The sequence below is a fragment of the Ostrinia nubilalis genome, chromosome 20, assembly GCF_963855985.1.
Source record: "Ostrinia nubilalis chromosome 20, ilOstNubi1.1, whole genome shotgun sequence".
NCBI classification, from domain to species: Eukaryota; Metazoa; Arthropoda; class Insecta; order Lepidoptera; family Crambidae; genus Ostrinia; species Ostrinia nubilalis.
Genome location: NC_087107.1, coordinates 3816458 through 3836420, shown reverse-complemented (window position 1 = coordinate 3836420; position 19963 = coordinate 3816458). Strand labels below are relative to the sequence as shown.

The window sequence follows — 19963 nt, the reverse complement described above, 5'->3', positions numbered from 1 at the left end:
TGGCCGACTCGTGATCGCCGCCGCTCGACTATTGTGGTGAGCTCACTCGTGACACAAGCATATTTAGCTTAGTACGAGGGGCTAACGGGAATATTAGTAATTTGTGTAATAACAAATTACTAATAATCTTTAAAAAAAAAAAAAAAATAGCATTAACTTTGACGAACTAAGAATAAAAAACTTGTAGCAATTTGAATACTAAGAAACCTGCTAAAAATGTAAATACGTTTCAATTCAACATGATATATGGCATCAAAGACTAATTTTAGATGTTTCCATCTAAAAACCGATACAAATTAATAAACTATGGTTCAAAAACTAACTTTTGCCTTTGTAGATTTTACTTTTATACAGATGGCCATTATTAATTTTTTATTTAAAAAAAGTTAAATTAAGATGTCAATAATAATGCCTAAGATAATAATATATACGATCTAAGTTTTTGTTTAGTTAATTAATAAGTAGCTACAAAGACTCTACACAGTCAACCATGAGAGAACTTGATATCTAAACTGTACACTGTACGTAGTTATGTAATATGCGATTCAAGTATCAAATTATTAAATTTTAATAATATTATTTGACACTTGATACTTACATCAAGTTTTTAATTTAACATGGACTTGCGATAAAAACGTTTGGAACATAATATTTTTTACAGAAATAAAAAACGTTAACATCAATTAGACAATATTTGATTTATTTGGTGATTTCCATGCAAATGGATGTATAATTGACAGGGATGGAGTGTTAATTAATTAATAATCATTAATTTACTACGACGGAAATGTGTGTTATCAACAAAGTCAATAAACAAATTAAAGCAAGGTCAAATTTACCAGACTGCACTATAAAGACTTTAGAGATGTATTTTTTTTATGGAAGACTAGGTTTTGCCTCTTCTTTGCTTGTATTTGATCTGTCACAGAAAGCCTTCGAGCGTCTCTACAATGAAAAATGTGGGCGCAATATATTCTTTTTTTAACACTCAAATAAATACAAAATTGAAATGGAACGACATTCAACCCTTACTTGAGAAATGACAAAACATTGTATAAACCGTTTATAAATGTTTTGTCAAAATCTTATGTAAAAATTATGTACAAATCACTGATATAATCTTTCGTTAAATCGAAAAATAGTCGTCTAAGGGGCAAAAATGTTGATCACCTTTGTTATTCATAAGCTAAATCACACGCCCTATATGAATATGTATATTGTACATAATATACGTTAAAATAATTAAATACCGAATTTGGAACTGGCGGATCTACATTAGACTATTTCAAGTTCAAGTTTCTGTGGTTCATCCATCCATTTTCTTACTGTTTATGAAATTTGTTTTGAAAATAAAACGTTACAAACATATTATTTACTTTCACATTAGTTAGTCTTGTAAATAATGAAATAATAGTAAATACATAAGTTAGAGAGACAGAGAGGTCATGTTTCAAATATTTTTTAGGATTCCACAACCGATCCGGCAGATATCGTACTTTCGTTAATTTTATTTGCCCATAGATAAAAGAAGAAAAAGGTTAGACCCACCTATTTCCTGAATTTAAAAACATTATTTTAAAACTAATCTTCCGAAAAACTTATCTTAATCACAGAATAATAAGTATCTTAATTGCCAAATCGGTTCAGCCGTTGGAATTTTGCGCTTAGCAACACTATTGGATAGGTAAATAAATATTCAATGTGTGAGTTTCAAAAACTAACGCTACCTCAATAAAGCCTACCATAACATGCCAAAACTTGCGGGACCGGCCTTCGTTTTTTATCGTGTTTTTATCATGATTTACGAAAATAGATCTTCACACAACCTACTTAGTTGTTAAGTAAGAATTCTATGCCGTATGATTATTATAAAAAAAATCACTGATATATTAGTAATATTAATAAATGTACCTTTGTTAATGTATTTTTAGACTGCAGTTTTTAAAAGGAAAACTAAATAACTTATCAATTATTATTCTTAGATCAGCATATAGTTAAAACTTTGGGAATTACCGTGGATGAGCTGATGAAAAACATTTTCTGAAACCCCTTTTTAGTTACCGAAATAACCTAGATAATATCTTAGTTCCAAAAAATAGAGTTCTAGTTTTCGTATACTGGTTTTTTCTAAGATAAGGATAATATTAATAGAACACCCAAATCACATATAAATAAATTAATAGCCCATCTTTTAGTTGATGAGTTTGGTCGTTAATATAAAACATACATGTAGGAATTTATTTAAGATTAAATATTTTTTTATTAAAAAACACTCAAACTTTTTAAACTAATTGACAAAGTGGTTATTTCTCTTGATTTTAATAATCAATTAATAAGAGAGTAGAGTTATTTAAATTGTCACTTACCACAATGGATATGGATTTAATTACAATGGAATATTTCATAGTTCAATACCAGTAAGACCTACACAATATTTTTTTCATAATTTATACGTAAAGGTAACAAATATTTAATACTGATGTTACAAAAAAACTGAAATTTTAGACATAATATTTCTGATAGATTCGATCAAGTGAACATCGCTACGTTTTCTAGCTGAAGCTGAAAAAAATATGGCCGATAAATCCCATAGAATCAAAAAGGGGAATCCCCTGAAACATGGTTGGCGCATATCGTCCCTTAGCTAACAACACCGCCTAAGTCGATTTTTGGCGGTTTTGACATTTTAATGCCATTGGATAGATCTGCTCATCGCGCGTCTAACCATTGGTCACATGTTATAGATTTCAGCCAATAAGAAGCCGTAATTTGAATTTTAGTGACACCGCGCAAGTCGGTTTGCCTCGCAATACCGCTCAAGTCGTTAGTCTGCCATACATTTCTCGTAAAGTTCCTTCGCGCTCCGTAATTTTTATATTTTTAAGTGAGTTTTATTGCGAAAAGGTCTATGAAAGAAGTTTTAATAGAAGATTAAGAGGTAAGTTATATAATAATGTATTTTTTAATGATTTACGCGTATTAATATATAAGGAAATGATAATAGAAAATATCTTCATTTACTTAAGCGGTGTTTACAATTTTTTTTTCAAACTTAGGCGGTGTTTCAAACTGAATTTTAATTCTTTTAGGAAGTTATATAAGTGAAATACACTATTGATGGTGAAGGAATTGATTCTTGAAGTATTCCGAGTTCAGGTGATGAATTTTTATGTGCACAATTACAAGAAGCAGGACATAAACGGCGTAAACAACTGCCCAGGTTTCAATCGAATCGAAGGCTTTCTCATAATCCACAAACGCCAGGCAAAGTGGCTGATTATACTCCTCGGTCTTCTGTATAATCTGCCGCAGCGTATGTATGTGATCTAAGACACTAAAGCCTGCTAGCCAGCCTGGAAACCAGCTTGATCAGGAGGCTGGAAAACGTCGAGTTGGTGAGCTAGACGATTCATAATTACTCGAAAACAGCTTGTAGACATGATTCAGAAGTTAGATGGGCCTATAATTCTTCAACAATATTTTATCGCCGTTTTTTGAAGAAGAGTATCACCACACTTCTGTGCCGTGCCGTAGGAGTTTTTCCCTCGAGGATGACGGAATAGAACAGCTTCCAAAGAGCCTTTAGCATCGACATTAATTTCACCTGCTTTCAAAAGCTGAGCCGTAATTCTATCATCACCCGGGGCCTTGTTGTTTATCAGCTGTTCCAGAGCTATTCCAAGCTCGTGTAGACTGGCGTTCAGGATATCTTATTTATTGTGTCCGGTCAATCTAGATCTTGGTCTTCGGCTAGATTTGTAACGACGCTATTCTCGGTCTTCAGCTTGGTCAGTTGGCTTTGGCCAACAGACAGACGAATCTCTTACGAACACCTTAGAGCCCTTGTTATGCTCAATCGTCTGTATTATATGCGTAGGTCGCGAGTCAAAAGACTTGGAGATCTATCTGTTAAGACGCCGATACTGAGTAGCATCTTCAGATGACTGCAGATCCATGTTTCGTCTCTCTTCTATAAGGTTATTGATCAGATCAGAGATCAGAGATCAGAGATCTTTTTTGTTTCCTTAGACCCAGTCATTTGGACAATTCCCAAGAACCTGCCATTGTACTCTTCCACATTTTTGCAATGTATGGCATTGGAAACGATTTTGCAACTCGAGTTGAGCTTTCGAGGTTGGATGGACGCTGGGCGGAGTGTAGACTTTATCAGTCGACATCTATCGATATTCGGACTTATATTTAATGTGCCCCTTTCCATTTGGTGATTGCTTCCTGTTTTGAACTAATTGACCACATAGACAACATGCTTCTACGTCGATAAGATGAATTTGATCTCATATTTCATAGCGTCATTGGGATGCAACGAAATCTACTTTAGCTGTTTTGGCTTTCTGAAGAAGGAGTTCATCATCCCTCTCCTTAAAGCCAGCCAGCAGTTAGCCACGTGCGTTTCTCTCTCCGTACCCAAATTGCCCCACTTCCAGCTCATTGTCGTTTCGTTTGCCCAGTTTCGCGTTGAAGGCCCCCCCTCACAATATTTGATCTACACACTGTGATTCTAAAGATTTAGGTTAAAGATAGGATAGGTCATAGGTTATAATGATTGTTTAATTATTTTTTTAAATATTCTTAATAAAAAATTTCTTTGTAAATCATCTATTAATACCTTATTCCTTTACATTTCGGCAAACAACACCGCCTAACTCTACAAAAAAATCAGTCAATACCGCTCAAGTCATAAAATATAGGTTAAAATAAAGTAAATCATCAAATTAAGTATAAATAATTATTTCTTAACCGCTAAATAAAGTATTTAATAAGTAACAATAAGAAAAATCCACCGATTTTTTAAAATAAACAGTTTTTTTCGTCTCCTGTAAAGTTGGTAAAAATGACTTACGCGGTGTTGTTAGCTAAGGGACGATATGCTGCGCAAGCGTCGTCTTATCGCAATCTAATTTACAACAATACACTATTGTATCGTTTGTCGCGACGTGACAGATAACATAGCTATTTTTTTTAAATAAATTACTAGTTTATTAATTTATAACTTCTTTTTGATTGACTCCGAGACACATCAAAATACATGCAGCTGAATTCGCAGACAAAATAATAGAACAGAAAATAGAATTAAAAAAAAACAAAAACATGGTTTATCATCATCATCATAGCCATAGGACGTCCACTGCTGAACATAGGCCTCCCCCAATGCTTTCCATGTTGATCGATTGATTGGTTGATTAATAAAGATAATCATTCAGAAAAAGGCGTTACAAAAAACCGTATTCATAACACATCAAGCTATGAAACCTGATGACATGCAAATATTAAAATAAGTTAAGTGATAACAGAGCTAATAAATAATATTAATATTGCTGGATCACATTAACGTTATAGCCACTTTATTTGAACAAGAGCTGTGAAGAGGTAGTTGAATGTTTTATTATTGAAATGAACAGTAATAAACACACTTCGAACTGAATATCAATTTGAATCGAAAAGTCATGGGCATGGTTATCAATATTGCTTTATAATTAAACGTTTAAAAATGTCGCCCGTATTCTGTTTTAATGGTTTCTTAGCAGCATGGTGGATCTCCTTGAACACAACGAGTCCCTGGTTCGATTCCTGCCGGGCTAGGATGAGCGCCGTGATAAAATCTTATGATTTTAGACGACAAATGTATGAGCCTATCGCGTTTAATCTTATCGATAAAAGCTTATCGCGACGCTTCCTAAGCCTACTGGTTCTCGAAAATGTGTGTGTTTACAGACACTTGATAATAGTTTTTAATGCTTTAACTACTACGAAGTACTGACCAGTCGCGGGTTCGAATCACTCTGGGGGAAAATGTGAGTGTGAATTTTTATGTATTTTGAAATAATTTGGATGGCAGTAGTGTATTTTTTATGAATAGGTACTTATACGAGTAATACAGAAATACTAAAAAGTATGGCATTCAGTTTTTATGTATTTTATTCTAAAAGTAGCGGGAGAAACTTAACCTATTGCTTATTGCTATTGCTATTTACAAAATCTCTGTTTTAAATAGATATTAGTTTATTTAGATAATTTTGTCTTTTTATCATCTTGACCTCTCAAAAGTGCAGCTTCGTAATATTAAAAGATAAGCATAACGTGTATTTCGTTTTAATTTTATATCCACATCTTATGTTTTGCTAAGGAAAGCATCTTCGTTTCTTGCTACTAATATACTCGTACTACTTTAGAGTTGCATTAAAGTTCACAAGTCTCACTAAACCTTTTTTTCGTCGGGAAATGGCTGATGGGGACGGCCAGTGGTTTACTTATGTGGGACTCTCCCTGAGACAAAAGGGCAGCCTACTTACTCTCACTACACCTTAAAATATTAATCATCGCCCCAGTGGTTAATGCCTAGTATGTTTTACTGAAAAGGTTCATTGACTTAACTATATAATATGTGTAAATAATAACAAAATGGTGATAAGTAGGTACAAAATAGCACGAGCCAAAGTTATTCTTTGACCTGACCCAACAAATTTAACCTTAATCGATCTGATAAACTATGAGGTTACAATTAATGCGCGTATTTTTTATGATTTAAAGTCTTTTTGTCCTCATTTAATATCTTTGAACACTTCCGCATACATATAAACCATAAAGTAATTCTTCTGTAGTCTGAAGTTTGTCAACATTGCAATATCACTAAGGCTGAGTTGCACCACCTAACTTTAACCGCAATTATAACAATAACCGGAGTTTTTTGTAAGGAGTTTGAAAAATTTTTGACTTTTGTAACTGTCAAAGTGAGATGGTGCAACGAAGCCTAAGGTGTACAAAATAATAACATAAGTCCATGTAAGCAGGTTTAGGCTTATTAAAACTGTCTCCCGCAGGAATCGAACTCGCAACCACCGCTAGAGTAATACGCAAACCACTACACCATATGGTCATCGCGTTTATTGTGTGATTTTAGTTAACTCTATATTGCTAGTTGCAAATAATTTGTATTGAAAGAAAAATATAAAGCCTGAAAAATAACAATAGTTGAGTAACTTATTTTCAAACTAATATAAATTACTCGTACGTACGCGTGGATCCCGTTTTACCTCCTTAGGGGTGGAGTTTCGTGAAATTCGTTATAAGTGGATATCTACCACACCCCATAAAGAACCTACAAATTTAAAGTTTGTAGGTGTTAAAGTTTCTAAGATTTCGTGATTAATCAGTGAGTGGTTATGTACTATACAAGGGTATTTCTTCGGAGGCAAAATTTTCGATGTCTTTGGGTATAGTTCAGTAACCAACTAACAAAATGGCATGCAATATTTTTTTTCGTATAGCTTAGCTATAGCCCTATCTGGCGCAAATTACATTTTTGACATAATTGCTGTCTTTATACAAATTAAAAATATTTGAAGTGTGATTCTCTGATTCATATGGTGTGTCCGTTAGCCATTTTCCGGAACAAAATGGTTGATGTAGCATTTTCCTTTTGATATATCAATATAAATTAAAATTATTTCGAAAGCTAATGAGTTGTCTTTCTACAAAAAAATGTGTCATAATTTTAATTAAGTTAGTTTGTTCGCAAAAAAATAAATAAGCAGTGTCCGGCATAAAATACTGATTCATATGGCGTGAGCTGTTCTTGATCATAACTGGTCAGGTTTTAATCATGAGAGTCTGGTTTCTGGCGTGGAGGCAAGCCCATCTTGCAACGGATGAGCTAGAAGGCAGACGTGGAGCTGGTTGGCTTAGAATCCGGTGTGACAAATACTTGAATCATCTGTGCTTGGTTCAGGTGGCATGCTGATTACAATGCCTACTTTATAAAATTATATTATTGCATTAAAAATCTAATCTGTCTTCCATGTGATGCTTTTCGGTTATAGATTCATGTAGAAAAATGACAACACTGTAGTTTGTATGTATGACGAGTTTTGCTCGATTTCAGGTAAAAAACTGATTCATCTGTGCGTGATTCATATGGTCATGGCCCTATATGAATCATAAAATAAATTAGTTTTTGATCTATCAAGCACCAAAAAGGTGTTTATTAGCTGAGAATGATATCCCAGACTGCATCTCACTTACGACCAGATGTGATTGCGGTTTTGTTATGAATAAAAAAAATCATCATCCTTTTTATACTATGAATAATGTATGTTTAAACAGTAAATAAGTAGTATATCCGTTAAGCTAGGAACCATAACACAAGCATATTTGTTGCTTATTTTATGTATGAAATTCATCATCATCATCATCATTTCAGCCATAGGACGTCCACTGATGAACATAGGCCTCCCCCAATGCTTTCCATCTGTATGAAATTGCCCAACGATTATTCATTTTTATTATTATTTCAGCTACACTTATGGCGTTCATAGCACATAATAATACTGCTGAGCATAGGCCTCCAATGATTTTGAGATTAACTGATTGCCATTGTCACAACCTCTATAAGCTCATCTCACCTTCTTCATCTTGTGGGTGGACGTCAACAACGATAGCTTGGATAAGTGATACAGCTTGGTAGAGTCATCTAAAATACCTTAGTGCCATAAGATGAAAGTCTACATCCAGTGTGTGTTATCAGTGATGACATATTGTTCTGAAAAGCGGCCTCTCACTATAGGCTTCGTTTCAGCCAAATGACGTCCACTGCTGGACAAAGGCCTCCCCCAAGGTTTTCCACAATGAACGGTCCTGCGCTGCCCGCATCCAGGCTCTTCCCGCGACCTTTACCAGATCGTTGGCCCACCTAGTAGGAGGCCTGCCCACGCTACGTCTTCCAGCCCGTGGTCGCCACTCAAGAACTTTCCTGCCCCAACGGCCATTATAGGCTTACGAACCACAAAATTGCATACCATACTATGGAATGGAGTGTGCTTGGTTTTTTTGGCATAGTCCGATGTTTTAGCAAGCTGACTGAAGTGATAATGGGCAGGACACATAGTATGCAGAACTGAAACTGATGGCCTAGATGACCATCCAATGGATAGCAAGTTTCTGGAGTGGAAGCCACGTGCCGGAAAGCTCAGTGTAGAACGTTCACTTACAGGAAGGCGCTGGATGCAGTCCGCTACCAACTGGTCATTATTGAAATCATTGGGGTAGGCTTATGTTCAGTAGTGGATCTTATGGTTAAAATGATTATGATGATGACAAAATATTATGGATGTATACTAAAGTTTTAGAAAAATGTTTTTCACGATTTATTGTGGAATTCGTTGCATTTTTTTTTCTCGTAATATTTTGATAACTGATATTGTTTTCATAACAACAGATCTTTTTTTTTGTTATAATATGATTATTTTCTTAATTTGTACATAAAGATTTTAAATTTTATTTCTATTTTTGATTAATATGTAACAAATTCTGATTCATATGGGCACAAAATATTTAAACGTCGATATCTTGAAAACTACTTTACAAAAACGAGTCCCTTATCCAAATATATGTTATTGGGTGTACCGTTATTGGGTGTACCTATTTTCATATGAGTCTATGTTACAGACCTAAAATTGAATTTGAAATTTGTCCATATGAATCAGCCGAAGAATGCAATTTCGAAGAAGTGCCCACAATAGATTTCACGAACATTTATTAGAACAGTCATCAGCAAAAAGCTTTTCCTTGAGATTATCAATTAAAATTCTTGATAAATGATGATTGACCTTTGGGTAAATGTTTGAAATTGCCTGATAATTTTCATAATTAGTTAACAATGATGTTCTAATGATACCAGGAAAGATAACTACCGGTTCTTAAAAGGTTAAACCTAATTATTTGAAAAGACAAGATAATTTTCAGTTGAATTTCCTTATTGCTTGAAAAAAAAAATTTTTTTTTTTCATTTATTATTTCAAAACATTCAAGCTTTAGAATTTCGCAATACTACTACGTAGCTACTACCTACCTGAAAACAGTATTTTACTGTCAGCAAAATGTGCTGAGTTTTTAGAAAGATTGTCAACAGACAATTTTGTCACGTAAGTAATTAAAATATTTCTCAATCTTACCCAATTTCAAACACGTTTTTAGATTTTACGTCGCATTAAAAATGTAGAAAAAGTAGGCTACAGTTTTATTATGGAACTGAAAATATTCGGGTAAATACTACATATTTAGAGCTAAATGCCACAGTTACAAAACTTTCAAAAAAGTAAATATTTTTTACCGTCATAAAGTCCACTACATAATTTTGTCCTAATTGTCAATTTCAAAACACTCAAAAGGCACTAATATCCAAATTATTTTTTTGGTTTTACACTTTTTTAAGTTTATTTTATTTCACTTTTTTTCTCGAAACTATATCCCGCGGTCTTTGGTGATGTACGCGACTCGTCCGCCAACTCGATCGGAGTCAGGTCAACTGACTAGCGTGCTTCCAATTTGACTAATGACTTCAATCAATATTATACAGGCTGTACTGTTGGATCAGCATAATAGCTTTAAAGAAAATATAGAGTTCTTGCGAACTATAGCAACTCTGTAACATCGCAGTTTAAATGTTATTAATTCTTATTTGACTAATCTCTTGTTGTTTATTACCTTCTGTCAAAGTAGGATACGATACTTCACCTAATTTCAAAGTTCATCACTTTGAATGGATGATGAATGGTTAAAGATATTTTTATTTGATTGAAAAAAAATTCTTACGAATATTCAAATGCAAGTCCTTTCCCCTGCCGGGTGACTACTCTAACCACTGAGCTATGGAGAAATTTGCTACCTTACCCTATTCTTTTATTTTTTCAAGTAAAAATGAGTACCTAGTAGTAATAATTATAGAAAATGATTCTTACTTCATCGTTACTTATTCTTAGAGTATACGAGTATTATTAAACATTATAAGGTAGTCAATAAAGTCAGTGGTTCTAATGAAACAGCAAACATTTTGTTAAAGTAATTTTATTGTGAGTAAAATTCATTCAGGCGTTTAAACAACCAAGCTAAAAATAAAGCATTAAATATGAAATGAAATAAACCAATACAATTACTACATGAGGTCAAAGGTTTCGCAGCTATAACATATTGTTACCGAAAACTATTTAACCAACTAGGTAACTAATAGATTTTTTCCACTTACAACTTTCATCGAATGAACTGTAGACCAATGCATGTTTGACAAGGCCTAGGCGCAGGCCATCGACTTTTAGTCGGCTGATAGTTGGGCCCGAATTTGTATGATTAATCTGCCCGACTAAGCCAAGTATCCAGCCGAAAAAAGGTAAAAAGCACAATTATCATCATTGCAGTGGACGCTTTAGGTACTTAAATCGGCTTTTTATACTTTGATTCATCTTCTGGTACTTTGTGGAATTCGACTACAAGTGTCTACCTACATAAATAAACCAAACTTGTTCAATAAATTATAATTTAGACTTCATTCTACTTTTTCTATTAGTTATTGTTATCACGTGCACCCCACAGGTCAGTTCCATCGCCAGTTCGCTCCGCTCGATTCCTTACAACTTCTTCGGAAGCTGTCTTCATATCGTATGCCCATCCAATCTTCGCAAAAAAATCGATGAACCAAGTAGTGAGGTTCAACTTCTTATTTCCAAACTCAGATGCCTGGTAGTCCGACGGGAACACGTGGTGATAGTTGTGGAATCCTTCGCCAAGAGCAAAAGTACTCAGCAGAACATTTTGACTCGGCAATATATTTTTATCGTAAGGCTTGTAGCCCCATTTGTGGGCAACACTATTGATGCAGCACGTCACATGCAGAACCGTCACATAGCGGAGTATGTTCATATGCCAAGCATTGTTCAAAGTTTCACCCCAGAAATACATCGGTATAAAAGTCGGGAGAATGAAGCAAAGAGTACCAATTACTGGCAACGCATATCTGCAACAAGATATTTGAACAAACTTAATTCAAATCCAACAAATTACTAGTACATACTCAAGCAATATTTAAGTGAACTTACTTTCTCTGAAAACGTAAAACGGGGTTGTTGTATAAGTCAGACATGTCCATAGACTTCCCTTGTTTTATCACCTCGTCCGATTTTTTGGTCATCAGCCATCCCATATGTGAGAAGAAGAATCCACGGTTGGCGTTGTGAGGATCACCATTGGTGTCGGAGCATTTATGGTGCACTCGATGGTCTCTGGCCCATGTTATAGTTGTGTTTTGGAACGCCATGCTGTTTAGCACCATAAGAATTACTTGTAGGGGAAACTTGGCTTTGTAACTTCTGTGAGACCAAAGTCTATGGGCACCTGCAGTGATGCCTATTATAGTTATGTGATACATAAGCAAACCTGAAAAATAGACATCATGGAGAATATACACATACATAGCGAAAGCTTGGTTTGCGAATGCATGAGACCGTGAAGTTATCCAAGCAGGCCGTGTAAAAACTGTTAAAAACATTGGGGCGATTTCTTACACAAATTAAAAGCTGATAAAAAGTTTGTGGTTTGCAGGGACTCTAACACTTACCAAATCCAATGGTTGGCCACTTCACTGATGTCAAACATAAGTACAAGCCATACAACGCAGCGAGGTGCAAGTAACTAAACGAGATGACGTATCGATAAATTATTTTTGATCCTTGTTTATTCTTTGGAATGTTTTTCTCAGTTGGATTTTCATTTGGGTCGGTTGGTATTTCGGCCATTTTTATATTAGTTATAGTCTTATTATTAAAACCAAATAATGGCACTGGTAGTACGCGTGTAGCATCTATAGATTTAAATGAAACCCGTGTGAAAAAGCCAACATATATATACAACTTTTACTAATGTTAGGTAGGCATTCATCACCTTCAAATAACAATTAAATGCAAATTTATCTTTACGTTAAACATTGTTCTTTTTACTTTAACCACAGAATAATAATGTGCAGAGGGTTTGCAGTTGCAGACAACAATGTCACATTTCTATTTTCAACCGACTTCAAAAAAGGAGGAGGTTCTCAATTCGACCCGTATGTTTTTTTTTTTTTTTTTTCTATGTTTGTTACGCGATAACTCCGCCAATTATGAACCGATTTGAACAAATCTTTTTTCGGCGTATAGGTAATACCTCAAGGGTGGTCCCATTTAAATTTAATAATAGAAAAAACAACCCCCAAGGGTGGAAAATTGGGGATGAACTTTTTTATACGCAATATCTCCGCCGATTATAAATCAATTTGAACGATTATTTTTTTGTTGAATAGCTATTATCAAAAGGGTGGTTTCATGCGAATTTGAAGAAAATATTTCACCCCCAAGGGTGGAAAATTGGGGTTGAACTTTTTTATACGCAATATTTTTAATTTTTAGTTTTTTTTTGTGTTCACGCATTTGAAGTCGGTTTTATTTTTTTAAAAAGTTAATTATTATGGGACAATGTGTTCGTTAATGTTTTGTCGTCTGCGGTATTTCCGGACCGATGGCTTAGAGTAGGCGCACACCGTTGATTTTTTGTCGGCCGATAGTTTAGTCGGGCTGTTGATCAGTATGGGCATGTATGGAAGTGCGCACACTACGCCGATTCGATTTGGCCGATTCTTCATACAATTTGAAATCGTGCACAACTATCGGCCAACTAAAAATCAAGTATTAAATTCGCATGCAATTTTAATACTTTTAATAATTCATAGGTACAAAGTTTTTATTACTGAAAAATACCAGAAAAGGCCTTTGTCCAGCAGTGGACGTCATTTGGCTGAAACGAACGAACAAGAAAATCATCTAAAATATGATAAAATAATTTTAAAGTTTAACATTTAGGTGATTATTTTGTACAATTAAAATGATGATGCATACCTTACTATACTGTAGCTACAGTAATTAATTTTTATTTTTTGTAAAATATACATTTTTTTTTGTTTCTTGATTTCCTTTTATTATTCTACCTACACCTTTTGATTGTGGTATGTATGATTCAAAGTATCCAGTAGTGTATAGGTGACTAGCAGTAGCAGAGTTGTCTTTTTGAAAGTACTCATTTAAAAATTACTAGTAGATAGGTATATTGCAAAAAAATCTACAGTCTTTGTTTATAAGTTTGAAAACAATATTAATATGTTTTTGGGTGACAATAGTTTTTTTTTCAATAGGTATTTTTTATGTAAAAAATGCTAATGCATTAATTTATGCACTTCAGAATTTTTTTTAATGAACTTTTTTTTGTATTTATGTCATTATTTTTAACAATAAGAAAAAGTTTTGGCGGCTTTATGCACGCCACAACCTGAACTCATTGGTCCATCCTCGGCGCTTGGCTGCGTGCTGCGCGAAAGAGGTGAATATTTTTTATAATTTTTATTTTACAAAACTACGTGATTTGTTAATCTTCAACACTTAGACCAAAGTCTAAAAAAGGCCAATCGTTCATTTGTTCGTTTCAGTTAAATGACGTCAACCGCTGGACAAAAGCGTACCCCAAGGATTTCCAAAATGAACGGTCTTGCACCGCCCGCATCCAGGCACATCCCGCGACCTTCACAGATCGTCGGTCCACCTAGTGGGGGTCCTGCTCACACTATGTCTTCCGCCCCTCATCACCACTCGAGAACTTTTCATCAGCTCTGCTCGCTTGATTTTAGCAATTCTGCGGGCTATGTCGGTCATTTTGGTTCTCCTGCGGATTTCCTCATTTCTGATTCGACCACTCAGGTAAACTCCGAAAAAAGGCCAAAGTCTCGATTACATTTTTGAATATAGTTTTTAACTAACATTCAAATTCTTAACTTCAGGAATTTCAGGATACAGGATTGAAAACGACAGCCAAAGAAATAGTGGGCTTGGGAGGAGAGAACAGGGTAGGTATCCGTTATATGTATACCTAATTATTGAAACGCTTGTCAACATTTTACAATTTATTCACACATTCGACATAAATAAAATTAATAACATCCTTAAACATTTTATACTGCGCCCTAGTCCGAAACTTAGCAAAGATTGTACTATGTCAGACAACTGTAAATACTCAGTAAAGGTTCGGCCAAACCAACGCGATCAGCCGGCGTGCAGCGATGGCGACCAGACTTAAATGCATTGATCGCCATCGCTGCACGCCGGCTGATCGCGTGTGATCGCGTTGGTTTGGCCGAACCTTACTAACTTACAACTATCCAAACTAAAATAATTAGTAAAAATATTATTATTATTCTATACAATTACGTTTATCACGTGCACCCCATAGGTCAGTTCCGTCGCCAGTTCTCTCCGCTCGATTCCGTACAACTTCTTCGGAAGAAGACTTCAGGTCATATGCCCATCCAACCCACGCAAAAAAGTCTATGAAGTAAGTTGTGTGGTTAAATTTCTTATTCCCAAGTTCAGCTGCCTGGTAGTCCCACGGGAACACGTGGTGATAGTTGTGGAATCCTTCTCCAAGCATGGCAGTACTGAGAAGAATATTTTGACTTGGCAATATATTTTTGTCGTACGGCTTGTAACCCCATTTGTGGGCAACACTATTGACACACCACGTCGCGTGCAGAGAAAGGACATAGCGGAGTATGTTCATATGCCAAGCATTGTTCAAGGTTTCACCCCAAAAATACATCGGTATAAAAGTCGGGAGAATGAAGCAGATAGTTCCAATTAAAGGTACCGCATATCTGCAAAAAACATTAAAAGAAACTTAACTTACATCCAACCAACTACCAGACTTAAACAATACTTACAACCCGATTGAGTTCTGCGCACCTCGCTGGAATGCGACTCTCCCTCGCACTCACCCGCACACATTCCCGCGTTCGCCCCGTCCGTACCAGAGCGTCGATGTGACGTCACACCTGTCAGATGCGCATTTAACTCAATCAGGTAGTAAGACGTGAACTTACTTTTTCTGGAAACGTAAGACAGGGTTGTTGTACAAGTCAGACATGTCGATAGAGTTGCCTTGTCGTTTCACCTCTTCGGATTTTTTGGTCATCAGCCATCCAATGTGCGAGAAGAAGAATCCTCGGCTCGCGTTGTGGGGATCACCATCGGTGTCAGAGCATTTATGGTGCACTCGATGGTCCCGGCACCAATTTAAAGCTGAGTTTTGGAAACTCATGCAATTTAGCACCATAAGAATCACTTGCAGCGGAAATTTTGCTTTGTAACTTCTGTGAGACCAGAGTCTATGAGCAGCTGCAGTAATTCCGAGTATAGATAATTGATACATCAGCAAACCTGTAAAATGGAAATGGTGGAGTTATATTCAGACATTTACACGCTTGGTGTACGAACTCAGAATGTACGAAAGTGTTCATGAAAAGTGAGCTATGGGATAGGCATTATGGGAAGGCCCCGGGTCGTATAAAAAAGTGATAAAGCCGCACAATTTAGGTTTTCAGCCAAACCTAATTGCAGGCCAAACTAACACTTCAAAAAAGAAAAAGCCTCTTTGTTCCACTGTAAAATTCCACTGATTGTAAAAATATTCTTTTATTTAAGAGGCACGCAATACGTGCGTCATATTTTTTAAGATGCAATTATTTGGGTGTGCTAATATCATAATCCGATGTCCATAAGCTGATGATGGCAGGTACAAATCTCCGTGTACAATTTTGGGTCTGCCATCGAATGCGTCCCCGGGTTGGGGATAGGGGAACGCCCCACAGTCACTGGGGGGTACTGGTTTACCAGTGCGACGAAAACCCACGCACGGCAGGTCTCGTCAACTCGGCGGGCCTATCGGGCAACCCGTAACCCACAATTAAGTGAGCCGGGAGTCGGCGAGGCATTTGCCCGGGTCACGATGTAGGGGACATTTTTAAAAACCTTTACAAGGTAAACGCCCCGCCAGCGGGGCGGCGTCTTTCCGTTCTATACATAGCCAGAACGCAAGGGTGTGAAAGTAATCGAGTATAGTTTGGAAATGACTTTATTTACTAAGCTCCTCCAAACTATACACGACCAGTACGCATATGCTGCGTACTGCTCGCGTATACTTTGTAGTGACTTAGGTCAATTACCTTACTCCAAAATATACATCGCCAGTACGCATAACGGACTAATCATGTATGTATTGTAATAAGTGCGTGATTACAATTTATACACGAGTAGTTGCATGCTAGTCATTTTGACTTATTGACCTCTCTTTCTATTACATATTAATTCATATCTGCGTGTCTACTTTAAGCATTGAATCATCTTTCGACACGTGTCATTGTTTTGATAAAGGATTTTTTGGTGTTTCTTATTCTGCCATAGAAAAGATATTTGTTTTGGGGCTGATATTTCACCAATTCTCGTAGGTATGGAAATATGTCAAAATGATTTTATTCTTGAGATAAAAGTTAATAAATAAAATAAATAATAAATAAATATCCTTAGACATTTTACACTGCGCTTCTAGTCCCAAACTAAGCAAATCTTGTACTATGGGTACTAGACAACGGATATAAACATACTTAAATACTTTTTTTTTGTAAATAGGTACATACTTATTATACATAGAAAACACCCAGTCCAATACAAACAAATATGTTCATGCACACAAATGTTTGTACTGTGCGGGAATCGAACCCGCTACCTCCGGAATAGTAGTCCGTTTCGAACCACTACACCAAACGGCCGACAATACAAACCTAGCATTTAAAGTCTCGCATAATATTGTATTTAATGCACGTTGAACTTTCTTCTCTCACTCTATCTCATTTTAATTAAATTGTTATTTAATTTGAAATCTACCAATCAATTTAATTTCAAAAACCACTTACAATAGTGATAAAAATCTAGATTTATTATAGATTCAGTAAAATAATATTATTTTATGTAATAATATCAAATAAATGTAATTTTAAATATAGTTCCATATTTTACTGAATTTTACTAAATCAATATCAACTAAACACACTCTAGTCAAGTGTAAGTGGTGTAGTAGAAACTAATCGAGTATAGTTTGGAAATGACTTTTTTTACTAAGCTCTTCCAAACTATACACGATCAGTACGCAAAATTCGTGTATAGTTTGGAGTCACAGATTTACAAACAGGCACTACAAAATATACACGAGCAGTTTCCTATGGGTGCGTTCTGGCCATGTATAGAACGGAAAGACGCAGCGGGGCGTTTACCCAGGCCCATTCTTTGGAGAGCCGCTCTCGGTACTTCTCTGATCAGCAGAGCTGACTGAGCAGCGGCACGCGGCATGGAGCAGACCGTAACTCTCTATAAAAAAATAACTGGAGGAAGGGAGTGGCCTAGCTAGACTCTACCCTATCTCGACAACTCTCATCAGAATATATCTGCACATGTATGTACAATTAAATGCGATTGAAACATTGTTAAAAATAGATTTTTTACACTTACTGAATCCAATAGTGAGCCATTTCACTGATGTCAAACATAAATACAAGCCATATAACGCAGCGAGGTGCAAGACAGTGAACGAGATGACGTATTTATAAATTATATTTGATCTTCTTTTATTCTTTGGCAAACTTCCTTCAGTTGGGGTTTCATTTGGGTCGTTTGGTTTTTCAGCCATGTCTATTATTATTTATTATCGTTATTAATAAAACGAAATAATCTCACTAGCAGTACGCGTGAAAACTAAAACACTTTGTGCCGAAACTTTCATAATGGCCACTATTTATATACATCTAATTTTAGTCACTCTCGCACGTATTGAAAAATAATGCTAAACAAATAATGCAAATAATTAGGTATCTGTACATTTGTTGAACATTGCAAAGTTTCTAGTAGTTTTGCAGAAAACGACAGGATGATGTTTGTTTTACTATGAACTGTATTATTTTTCATCCATAGGTAAATGTACATAATATTGCAAAGTCGCAATAATTAAAACCTTGTACGACAGCACACCAATCCTACCTGTGGCATAATAATATTATTTTGATGTGATAGCTGTTATTTTGTCACAAAAATTTAAGTCTCATGTGCTGTTGACTGTACAATCGGTCTAAACACTTAGAAGAGCACATTAATACAAATAAATAGTAAAAATGAAAAAACTCATTGGATTTGTCCCATATTTGGAGAATGTACTACACGAGGGTTGTTCAGAATGTAATGAGAATCGGATATTTCTAGCCATCACAAAAATAGCTAAATGGCTAGAAATATCCCATTTTCATTACTTTATAGCACCCCTCGTATATTAGATTAGTCTTTTATTAAAGTTACACCCTGGGCGTTCGGGATGCTTCGCGATTTACTCACGTCCGAAATACCGCAGTGTCTCAAGAAGAAGAAGTCTTTGACCAGTGTCTGAGTCATGATGAGACGTAGTCGCTTACTATAGGCGAGCCGCGCAGGACCGGTCGTTTTGGAAAACCTTGGGGGAGCCCTTTGTCCAGCAGTGGACGTCATTTGGCTAAAACGAACGAACCATGGGCTAGAAAAAAGTACAACCTGTTTATAAAGTATCCATTTTGCATGTACATATCCAAACATTATATGTAAATTATTTCGTGTTCAGTATTTCAGTCAGTCTATTGATGTAACATGTAACATATTCCTATAGGCCACAGTGTCAACTATCAATTTCCGGTCATGTCGTCTCGTTCTATCGCAAAGAATCACCATTTGATGAGAGTGAGAGCAAAAATGAAAATGGGTAGTTAACAACACTGTGCTATAGTACCTACATCTATACAGGATGTTTGGCGGAAGGTTAGACAAACTTTGTGGGTTTATACGTAAAGTCGTTTTAAGAATACAAGTTCGCCCGTTTGTCGCTAAATGAGTTCCTTTTTTTTAATTTATATTTTTATTAATTTATTTCCGAAATTTGACCTAAAAACTGCTTAATTTTTTTTTCTCGCATATTTTCAACCGGTTTCTTGTTGTGTACGTTTCGTTAATCGAGTATTTTCGGGCAAGTGGGTGATTAACCCGCTGTACCCTAGTCCGGTGGTGGGGCTGCCACCTCAGAGCTTCTGGACTAGCTCGGTTTTTTTCGGGTATCCTCCCTAGTGATGAGATTCTGTTTTCAGGCGCAGAATACTCGCCTTTCGCCCTGCATCCTCAGCTCAGCTACAAGTCAAGGTAGTGGGCACGCTGACATTGGTGTCCCGCCGAAAATCATCGACCTACTGAAGGCCATC

General features: G+C 35.8%; 3 protein-coding genes across 6 annotated transcripts in view; all 3 read right to left on the bottom strand.

Moving 5' to 3' along the window:
* The window catches only part of LOC135081482 (facilitated trehalose transporter Tret1-like), a 35207-nt gene extending 24993 nt beyond the window's left edge, over window positions 1-10214 (bottom strand). The window contains exon 1 of one of the 4 annotated variants that reach the window (XM_063976191.1): window positions 10127-10214. The gene's annotated coding sequence lies outside the window, so the exon portion shown is untranslated. Of the gene's footprint in view, window positions 1-9968; window positions 10067-10126 lie in introns of those variants that run through there. The other 3 variants (XM_063976190.1, XM_063976193.1, XM_063976192.1) reach the window with 3 other exon arrangements.
* A 676-nt stretch (window positions 10215-10890) lies between these two features.
* LOC135081722 (acyl-CoA Delta(11) desaturase-like) lies at window positions 10891-12637 on the bottom strand. The gene is made up of 3 exons (XM_063976510.1): window positions 12404-12637; window positions 11886-12222; window positions 10891-11803 (listed from the first exon to the last, which is right to left on the bottom strand). Exons 1-3 carry the CDS (start codon window positions 12579-12581, stop codon window positions 11353-11355), a joined length of 966 nt encoding a protein of 321 aa, XP_063832580.1. The 5' UTR covers window positions 12582-12637; the 3' UTR covers window positions 10891-11352.
* Window positions 12638-15005: 2368 nt separating this feature from the next.
* On the bottom strand, window positions 15006-18476 carry LOC135081721 (acyl-CoA Delta(11) desaturase-like). Its single transcript, XM_063976509.1, has 3 exons — window positions 18204-18476; window positions 15743-16079; window positions 15006-15517 (listed from the first exon to the last, which is right to left on the bottom strand). The coding sequence occupies exons 1-3, from the start codon at window positions 18379-18381 to the stop codon at window positions 15058-15060; spliced, it is 975 nt and encodes a 324-aa protein (XP_063832579.1). The 5' UTR covers window positions 18382-18476; the 3' UTR covers window positions 15006-15057.
* Window positions 18477-19963: the final 1487 nt, after the last annotated feature.

Excerpts from the sequence above, each read along its gene's own strand:
- LOC135081722 (XM_063976510.1), bottom strand. The coding sequence starts at position 12,581 with ATGGCCGAAATACCAACCGACCCAAATGAAAATCCAACTGAGAAAAAC. Across the intron at positions 12,223-12,403 it reads GTGGCCAACCATTGGATTTG|GTTTGCTTATGTATCACATA; the intron begins GTAAGTGTTAGA and ends TCTATTTTTCAG. Across the intron at positions 11,804-11,885 it reads GTTTTACGTTTTCAGAGAAA|ATATGCGTTGCCAGTAATTG; the intron begins GTAAGTTCACTT and ends ATCTTGTTGCAG.
- LOC135081721 (XM_063976509.1), bottom strand. The coding sequence starts at position 18,381 with ATGGCTGAAAAACCAAACGACCCAAATGAAACCCCAACTGAAGGAAGT. Across the intron at positions 16,080-18,203 it reads ATGGCTCACTATTGGATTCA|GTTTGCTGATGTATCAATTA; the intron begins GTAAGTGTAAAA and ends TCCATTTTACAG. Across the intron at positions 15,518-15,742 it reads GTCTTACGTTTCCAGAAAAA|ATATGCGGTACCTTTAATTG; the intron begins GTAAGTTCACGT and ends TGTTTTTTGCAG.